General features: G+C 50.2%; 1 protein-coding gene across 3 annotated transcripts in view; it reads left to right on the top strand.

The window, feature by feature from the left end:
• The window catches only part of SPECC1 (sperm antigen with calponin homology and coiled-coil domains 1), a 125,930-nt gene that overhangs the window by 108,618 nt on the left and 7,590 nt on the right, over positions 1–9,722 (top strand). For all 3 annotated transcript variants that reach the window (XM_077311825.1, XM_077311824.1, XM_077311826.1), the window contains one exon: positions 7,503–7,619. In XM_077311825.1, the coding sequence (XP_077167940.1) occupies positions 7,503–7,619 (117 nt within the window). The remainder of the gene's footprint in view (positions 1–7,502; positions 7,620–9,722) is intronic.

Genomic DNA, 9,722 nt, shown 5'->3' on the forward strand with positions numbered 1-9,722 from the left:
GATGTGTCATGTGGGGTATGCATGGAGGCAACGCTGCCCTGATCCTTGCCTGGAGAGCCAGTTTGGTGTAGTGGTTAGGAGTGCGGACTTCTAATCTGGCATGCTGGGTTCGATTCTGCGCTCCCCCACATGCAGCCAGCTGGGTGACCTTGGGCTCGCCACGGCACTGATAAAGCTGTTCTGACCGGGCAGTGATATCAGTGCTCTCTCAGCCTCACCCACCCCACAGGGTGTCTGTTGTGGGGAGAGGAATGGGAAGGCGACTGTAAGCCGCTTTGAGCCTCCTTCGGGTAGGGAAAAGCGGCATATAAGAACCAACTCTTCTTCTTCTTCAATGACTGGAGCGTGGTGGACTCTAATCTGGAGCACTGGGTATGACTCCCCCCACCCACCCTCTTCTTCCTTCACATGCAGCCAGCCAGGTGACCTTGGGCTAGTCCCAGTTCTCCCAGAGCTCTCTCATCCTCACCTCCCTCACGGGGTATCTGTTGTAGGGAGAGGAACGGAAAAGCCACTTTGAGACTCCTTCAGGTCGTTAAAAACAGGATATCAAAGCCCCCTCCTCTTCTTCCCATCCTTTGCAGATGGCCAACAGGAAAGGGGTCCCTCACGGTAGGAAGGCTGGCAGGGAAAAGAGCCATGAAGGCACAGCCAACTTGCGGCGACCCCCTACGGGGGTTTTCAAGGCAAGAGGCGTTCAGAAGCAGCTTGCCTACCTCTGCCTAGCAGCCCTGGACTTCCCCATCCAAAGCAGCACTGACCCTGCCTAGCTTCCCGGGATCTGCCGCGATGGGGCTTAGGGGCCAGAGAATGACAGCTTGAAGAGGCAGCTGGTGAGTTTCAGCCTCTGTCCCGGTCCCTCCCCTTGGTGGGAAATGCTCTTCCCGTCACTAATCCCAGGGGCTTAGGTAGAGAGAGCCAATTCAAGAGAGCCAATTTCCTAGTAGGCGGCAGACCTGAGAGCTGCCAGTGGGCCGTCCCTAGTCCGGTGGAAACCCTTGCCCCAGTGGATTTCTGGGTCCACCATGTGATCCTCCCACCATCCTTTCAACTCTCGTCAGGTGGGTTTTACCCAAACAGATCCCCGGAAGGGGTGACGGGATCCCTGCCGAAGGACCCAGAACTTTTGCGCCTTCCCGGAGGAGTGATTGAGAAGGCCCCCTGGGCAAAGGTTGGCCTCCGTGCATATTTCGTGCCGGAGACTTCCCGCCCGATGCCTGCCAGCCCCTTGGAGATTGATGGCATCGCAGGAACCAAGCCAGCCGGGTTCGGCGTGAGATAATTGCCCGAGGAAGCTTCCTTCCCCAAGCGCTGCCTTAATTCCGCAGAAAGGCATGTTGGCACAACAGAGGTTTCTTCCTGCCAAGGCCAGAGACAGCCTGCCCAAGTCCGGCAGGCTTGCCAAGATGCGTGGGGCGTGCAGGTGCCAAAGGCAGAGACAGAAAGGGGGCAAAGTAAGCGGGGAAGGAGGGAGGGAGGCGCTTTCATTGCAAACATTGCGCTGCTTCAAACATTGCGCTGTTTTTCTTCATGTATTTTCGGAAATCTCGCAGGGAGCTCCCCCCCCCCCCCCCCGATCACATAGTCAGTTGAAAACCAGTCTGTTCAGTCCCTCTCGGTTGTTCTGAAATGTGGTAGTTCAGAGAGGCGGACTCTAATCTGGAGGGGTTCGGTTCCCCACTCCACATGCAGCCAGCTGGGTGGCCTTGGGACAGTCCTAGGACTCTCAGAGCTCTCTCAGCCCCAGCGACCTCACAGGATGTCTGTTGTGGGGAGAGGGAGGGAAAGCAGTGGTAAGCTGCTTTGAGACGCATGAGGTGTGACCTTGAGCCAGTCACAGTTCTCTCAGAGTTCTCTCAGCTTCTTCTTTCTCACAGGGTGCCTTCAGGCCCTCTGGGGCAGGGGTAGTCAACCTGTGGTCCTCCACATGTCCATGGACTACAATTCCCATGAGTCCCTGCCAGCGTTTGCTGGGAATTGTAGTCCATGAACATCTGGAGGACCACAGATTGACTACCCCTGCTCAGGGGCATCCGTTGGACACCGTTGGACACGGTGCAAGAACATCTAGACTGATGTTCTTGCACCGAATTGCCATTTGCTTCCTTTTCTCAGCCGTCGACTCACTTAATTTTATCAGCCTAATGCCTGGCATGGGCCTTTTTTGTTTTTCAAGACCTGCACAGCCTCTAGTGTTTCGAAGAGAATACAGATGCAGTGCTTGGCCATGACCACCCTGCAATTCATGGGCGTCCTGAACAAAGGGATATTAATTTTCCTGGGTGGCTGTAAATCTTCCTCTTCAGCCTTCAGAACACAATCCCCGGCAGCTGGCGGGAAGGGCAGAGAAAACGTCTCCTTCGCAGGGCTTGATCTTGTCCGGGCACAGTTTAGGGACAGGGCCTTGGGGACGGGTGTCATTTTAGGGGGACTTGGTGGAAGATAAGCAATTGTACTTATTTTTACGAATCTGCCTCCTCTCTACTCCCTCTGTATTTGTATACAGGCTACCGAGGTGGCAGATGTCTCTAGCTGTCCCATTTATTTTTTAAAAATTGTCCCACCCTACCTAAACATACCTAAACATAGAGCCTCTTGTGGCGCAGAGTGGTAAGGCAGCCGTCTGAAAGCTTTGCCCATGAGGCTGGGAGTTCAATCCCAGCAGCCGGCTCAAGGTTGACTCAGCCTTCCATCCTTCCGAGGTCGGTAAAATGAGTACCCAGCTTGCTGGGGGGTAAACGGTCATGACTGGGGAAGGCACTGGCAAACCACCCCGTATTGAGTCTGCCATGAAAACGCTGGAGGGCGTCACCCCAAGGGTCAGACATGACTCGGTGCTTGCACAGGGGATACCTTTACCTTACTTTACCTAAACATACAATTGATTTCCGTATTCACGGGGTCCTGCTGTTCCCTGTGTTCCCATTTCACAGAAGGCTGAAGCTAAACTTGAGACCCATGGCTGCTCAGTGAACTCAGAGCCAGGCCTGCAGTTTCCAGCATACCAGACTGAAGCTCACACTCGGTCTTGCTCAAACATCCTGTCTCAATCCACAGGGCAAAGAGGTCATCAGTTATGCTCCCTTCCCTTCTCTTCCCTGAATTTCCCAGTGTCCCGTAAGTTCCCTGAACCTCCTCCTGGTCTTCATCAGTCATGGTCAATTTTGACGTGTACAGGATCCATCTTTACGCCCTGTGGCCTGCCTGCTTCACCTTCCCCATCATTGCAGGCCTGTTGCAAGAGGGCCAGGCAGGATGTGGGGCCAGGGTCTCAGGTTCCCCCCCCCATTGTGCAGGAGCAGAGGAGGTCATGTTCCCTCCCAGGCAGTGCAGGCAGGACTGTCCCCCGCTGTTTTCCTGCTGCCTCCCACTCCTCTTGGAATTCCTTTTAATGTTGGGAACATCACAGTAGCCCGACAGGATACCCCTCCACACGCCTGGCTTCTAGGCATCGCATTCCGGAAACGCAAGATCAAATTCTATTTATTCGTTTCACCTTTGTACCGAAGCGCTCCTCCAAGAAGCTGTTCCGGAGCTACCCAGTTTCCCTGCCCACGAGCCCTCCGAGGTTGATTTGGCAGGGAAAGGGAGCAACAATCCATCGGATCCCGCAGCTGAGCGGGGATTTGAACCCAGGTCTCTCGTGGAGATGGACAAGAATGCCCTTTTTTCTCTTTCTTTTTGTTCTCGTGGGTCTCGAGCCTATTTGTTTGCCACCCGCCGGCCTTTTTTACTCCGTCCCAACCCCTTTCCCCTTTCCTTCCCATGAGCAGTCTCCAAATGTGCACAGCAGACTAGGGCAGAGGGAAAGGAGTGCAGGTTGCAGAAGACGATTTCATAAGTACACACCAGCCGTTCTTTCCTACCTGTTTTCATGAACAGTATCCCAGCGGCTCGCTTTACGTGACTTGGTTGGCCGTCACCGTGTGGAAAGGGCTGAAGTCTAACGGGGAATATTGATGGGAGGAATTAGAAGGCAGCGCCTGCTCAGCTCAGGCAAGACAGAAAGAAAATGGAAATGCGCTGGCAGAGAGGATTGATTCCGATCCCTCTTGACTTGGAAAAAAGGGAGGACTTGATCACTCCCCCTCTTATTGTAAGTCGTCAACATACATGGACTCCAACACACAGCTCGATCTCAGCTCTCAGGAGCTAAGCAGGGTTGGCCCTGATTCATACTCGGAAAGGAAACCACCAAGGAAGCCCAGGATCCCTCAGCAGAGACAGGTTGTCCCTTGCCTTGGAAACCCTACGAAAGGCTTTCTCATCCAGGCATTCGTAGAACCCTGGGGGTTTCTTAACAAGCCCTGGAAGGATTTCCCGAATGGGTGGGAGCAAATTGATTTTTAACCTAGTCATTAAACATTTATTGGGTGGTGTGGCCATATGTGGTCATGTTGTCACTCCCCCCCCCCCCCGCAAATGGCAGATGGTAGGCCTGGAGGGTGTAGGAGGGGAGGGGGTGTGGCCACAGCGATGCTTCCCAACCCTGTTCTGCATTCTTTTGCCACTTCTGGAGTTTCTCGCAGCCTGAGGAATGTCTCAGGGGTTTCTCAGTGGTAAAGAAGCTGAGAAAGGCTGCTCTACCAGGTCGCCATAAGTTGATTGCGACTTGGCAGCTCCACCACCAGCACGCACTACTGTTTGCTCCGCTCAGTGGTTTTCCAACACATAAAACAAGCTGGAATTGGGTAGTCCCTCGTGGAAGACAAAAGGAAACACACCATTTTACACAGAGAAGGATCAGAGTGTGGAAATCCGCTGCTGGAGGATGTAGTGATGGCCACAGGAATAAACAGCTTGAAAAAGATATTGCAGATTCATACAGGATAAGTCTATCAGTGGCTGCTAGCCTGTTGACTGAGGGGAATGTCCACATTGAGAGGCACTAAGCCTCTGACTCCCAGAGACAGGAGGCAACATCAGGGGAAGGCCCTGGCCTCTCTGCCCTGTTGCTGGCTCTCCAGAGGAACTGGTTGGCCTCTGAGTGAGGCAGGGTGCTGGACTAGATGGGTCACTGCTATGATCCAGCAGCGCTCTTCTTAAAGAGACATAGTCCCCATCCACCCAACTACACCTCCCATCCAGCAGAGATGAAAAATGAACATCCCCCCCCCCCAGGAGTGCAGAATTCCTGGGAGGTGTCCCATTGGTGTTCTGCTGGATGAGTATTAAATACTCCCCTATCCTTTCGTCTTCACCTCTTTGATAATTGCGGGAGGGATGGGATTTTTAGCCGTCATGTTATGTTTTAATGGGAATTTTAATGGGGTTAGTTGTTGTGACCCGCCTCGAGCCTGTCGGGAGAGGCAGGAAATAAATCTAATAATAATAATAATAATAATAATAATAATAATAATAATAATAATAAACAGATATTTATTTCAATACATGTGCACCTATACAAAACATCCACATCTATCACGCACTATTGCACAAATCCAAAACTTTTTGAAACACGGATAAACGGCCAGATAACCAAGCGCGTTTCAAACCCCCCCCCCTTGGGGTCTTCTTTGGTGGCCAGACATTTACATGTACTCATGGATGTAATAATGGATAATAGATAAAATAGATAAAATTGTATTATGAAGAGTATTGTTATGCAATAAAAACCTGTTAAATTTTTAATATAAGCCTGTGTATAAATACTTAGGGTGATAATGACTCCCCTGAATGGAGAGGCTCCCACACTAATGTGCACATGTATGGACATCAATATTTGCATTTTAATATTTAATATTCTGCGCCACTGCTCAGCCTTTTAGGTTCCTAGCTTGTGTAGACAGACTGGGTTACTTAGTTCCCTCTTTTGTGGTGTTTCGGCCAGCTTCTACCCCCTGTGCATCTTTTAAAGTGTAAATTGACGGGAAGGGGGGGGGGAGATGTGGCAGATGCCCCTGAGTGGCAGATCTCTCCCTTCTGAGTGTGGCCAATTAAGAAATGACCATTTGTAAGGTGCCTTTTGTCAAAGCGAGATAATCCCATCTCAGCCCAGCTCTTTAATGCAATTAAACGGGTTGGCAATTAAGATTTGGCAATGAAGCTGGTTCTCTCCCCCCCCCTCCCTCCCCAATAATTGGTTGCCTGCCGTTGCATGAATGGTTTTGATCGAGGCAGCACACCAACCAAGCTCCCGCGGCAACTTGTGTCCAAGAGGCCTCATGGGTTCTGCCAGTGCCCCTGATTGGAATAGATGGCTTCTTTTACCTTCTGGGTGCGTCTGCAGCACAGGGGGACACCTGACCCTCGCCTAGTCGGAGCAGAAAGACACGGGACTGGGCTTGCCGAGCCAGCTCTGTCTAGTTAGAAAAGAGCCAAAATCCAGGAGCACCCAAAAGACTAAAAAATTGTCCAGCAGGGGAGGAGCCTCCCTGAGTCACTGCTTACGTCTGAAGCAGCGACTCACGAAAGCTCCTCCCCTGCCACAAATTTAAGATGCTCCTGAGCTTTGGCTCTTTTCCTACTCCTGCGGACACACGAGCATGGCCGCCCATCCTGATCCACCTCCATGGAAGGCGCCGCATTTAGCTGTACAGAATGAAAATCCATCAACCCTGTGAAGAGATATCTGAAGAAGGGAGCAGTGACTCACAAAGGCTCCTCCCCTGCCATAAATTTTTGCTAGTCTTTAAGGTGCGACTGAGCTCTCTTGCTCTTTTACACTACTGCAGACAGACTAATGCTCTGTCTAGGTCAGCTTCTTGTTTCTGGCTGCTTCTGGAAGCCCCTAGGCAGGATGCGTAAGGTCCTCATTGGTTCTCAGCACCACCTCTTTCTCCAAGGTGGGGAAGACCTTTGGATCAGTGGGAGAGCATCTTCTTCACTTGCAGAAGTTCCCAGGTTCAAAGAATCAGGTAGTAGGGGATGTGAAAGTTCACTTTCTGGAGAACCCTGGCCAGTTTGAATGAACAAGACTGACTTGGAGGGACCAGTAGTTTGCTTCAGTTTTTGTGTGCTCAAGATAGTCCATCCATAAACATGGGGGTTTCAGGTAGCTGTTGCGGCCCCATGTCAATGGGTAGGGTTATGAATTTCCTGTATCCGCCAAGGTAGCTGTATTAGTCTTTTACAGAGAAAATGAGTTGAGTGCCACTAAAAGTCCATCAACTGTATTTGGCCATGAGCTTCAAGAACTTAAGATGAGCCTGCTGGATCAGACCAGGGGTCCATCTAGCCCAGCACCCTGTTTCACAAAAGAGCCAACCATTTACTCTGGAGGGACAAACAAAAAAGGGAACTGAGGACATGGCCCTTGCTACTGCCTTCCAGTTCTGGCATTCAAAAGTTTGCTCCCTCCGTAGATGAAGGTTTCCTTAATTAACCCTGACTATTGACCACTGATGGACCACTCCATCATGTGTGCGGAATTAGTTGCTCTCTGTCTGTTCTTGACCAAACTTCCAAGAGGAGCTGAGCACTGAGAGGGCAGCCCACAAGGGGCCACCTTTGCTGACAGAACTGATGATGCAGTTTGTCTCCTCCCTTCTCTCCCTCCCCAGAATATTGACATCACCAACTTCAGCAGCAGCTGGAGCGACGGCCTGGCCTTCTGCGCCCTCCTGCACACCTATTTGCCTGCACACATTCCCTTCCAGGAGCTCAGCAGCCAAGACAAGGTGAGTGAGCCACCCAGGTAAGGGGTTGGGTTCATCACAGACATAGGAAGATGCCTTATACCAAGTCAGACTGTCAGTCTGCCTGGTATTTCCTGCTCTGACTGGAAGCTGCTCTCCGGCATCCAGGCAGCCTGAGATCCTTTCGCTGGAGATGCCTTGGGTGAAGCTTGGAATCTTTTGCACAAGCAGACCTTGTTCTCTTTTGCACCTCTGAGTAAAAGCAGAAGAGCAGAGCTGGGAATTGTTGTTCTTAAATATGTAAAGCCATCTCATCTGTTCCAACCATCAGTCCAAAGTTGCAGGCAAAGAAGAGTCTTTCCCAACACCAGCTCAATAAGATCAAAGTCCAGTGACACCAACAAAGATTTATTCAAGGCGTGAGCTTTCGAGTGCAAGATCTGACGAAGGGTGCTTGCACTCGAAAGCTCATGCCTTGAATAAATCTTTGTTGGTCTTAAAGGTGCCACTGGACTCTGATTTTATTGTGCTGCTTCAGACCAACACGGCTACTCATTTGAAACCAACACCAGCTGTCAGAGATCCTATTAACTGGTGAAGGCAGGGATCGAACCCAACACCTTCTGCATGCAAAGGAAGCGCTTTGCCGTTAACCTGCGACCCCTCTGTTGAATGTTTTGATTTGCTAAAAAGAGGTCTGGGATTGACAGAGCAATTTCTTGCTCTGACAGAGCAATATTTCTTCTTTTTTTAACTTTTTAAAAAGGCGGTCTTATAAAATGTGCACCGCCCAACTTAGAAGTATTTCTTTCCATGCAGGAGTGCCTCTCTGAAGGTGCAGCCTGCCACAGCACTTAAAAAAACAAAGCAGGGATAGCTTTTCCCTCATATAATTGATTGATGGACTCTTAGGACTGATTGGTTGATATTTCTTCGGTCAGGTGGCAATTCCCAGAAGTGACCATAGTACTTCTAGTTTCTAGGGCATGTTTGGGCCAGGGGCTTTTCAGGTTCCAGGACCCCTTGCAGCAGACTGGTCACTTGCACAATGAGCCAGGCTAAAAAAGGCCTAAGCTAAGAGTGAGTTAATTATACTCAACATATCTTGTTTTATAGATCTGCAAGACAGATTTCTAGCACTTGTGACCCAAGAGAAGCACAAGCGTTCATTTTTTTTCTTGAGTGCATTAATTCAAGCATGCACAAAGGAATGGATTACATTATTTCTTCCCTCCCCCTTGGTTAAGGTCACACTTGCTAGTAATTAATGATGTTGTACATTACAAAAAAGGAATTTCATTCGTTATAGAATCATAGAATAGAGTTGGAAGGAGCCATACAGGCCATCTAGTCCAACCCCCTGCTCAACACAGGATCAGCCCTAAGCATCCTAAAGCATCCAAGAAAAGTGTATATCCAACCTTTGCTTGAAGACTGCCAGTGAGGGGGAGCTCACCACCTCCTTAGGCAGCCTATTCCACTGCTGAACTACTCTGACTGTGAAAAATTCTTTCCTGATATCTAGCCTATATCGTTGTACTTGAAGTTTAAACCCATTACTGGGTTCAGTTACCAATCCCCCCCCCTAACCCTTTGGGCTCCCCTTCTCACATTTTGTGAGACCCCCTTCAAACGTGCTATGTCCCCCCGGGATGGGGGGGCTATCTGTCTCCTGTTGAGAATGACTGAATTAGGCAGTAAATACACCGATTGTTTTACTCATGGACTGCTGTTGCTAATTTTGCTGTTCTCCCCCTTCCCCCAAAATACCCTCCCTGGAAATCAGCCTGCATTTTGCATGCATTTCTCCTCCAGCCCTGCCCATACACATGGGTGCTTGCACACAATCACTTATTTCCTTTGCATGCCTGAATAATTTGCTTCCCTGAATGTGTTGAATAGGGCAACAGGTGTCATTTTAAAATTGTGGTCTGGATTTCCTGCTCTGGAGCGGGGGACAGGTTCCGGTCTTGAACCTCTCACATTTCTCCCTTTAGAAATGGAGCTGGTGAAGTTCAGGGAACCGTGACTGTCAAGGTGGGCTACTGACTTCTTGGCTAAGAAGGCCAGATCTTCCTTCCAGAGGCCTCGTAGCCTTTCTGCTGTGCGAGATGCAGGAGAGCCAATTTATGTTCTTGGGGGGGC

The sequence above is a fragment of the Paroedura picta genome, chromosome 15 (genome assembly GCF_049243985.1).
Source record: "Paroedura picta isolate Pp20150507F chromosome 15, Ppicta_v3.0, whole genome shotgun sequence".
In the NCBI taxonomy this organism is placed as follows: domain Eukaryota; kingdom Metazoa; phylum Chordata; class Lepidosauria; order Squamata; family Gekkonidae; genus Paroedura; species Paroedura picta.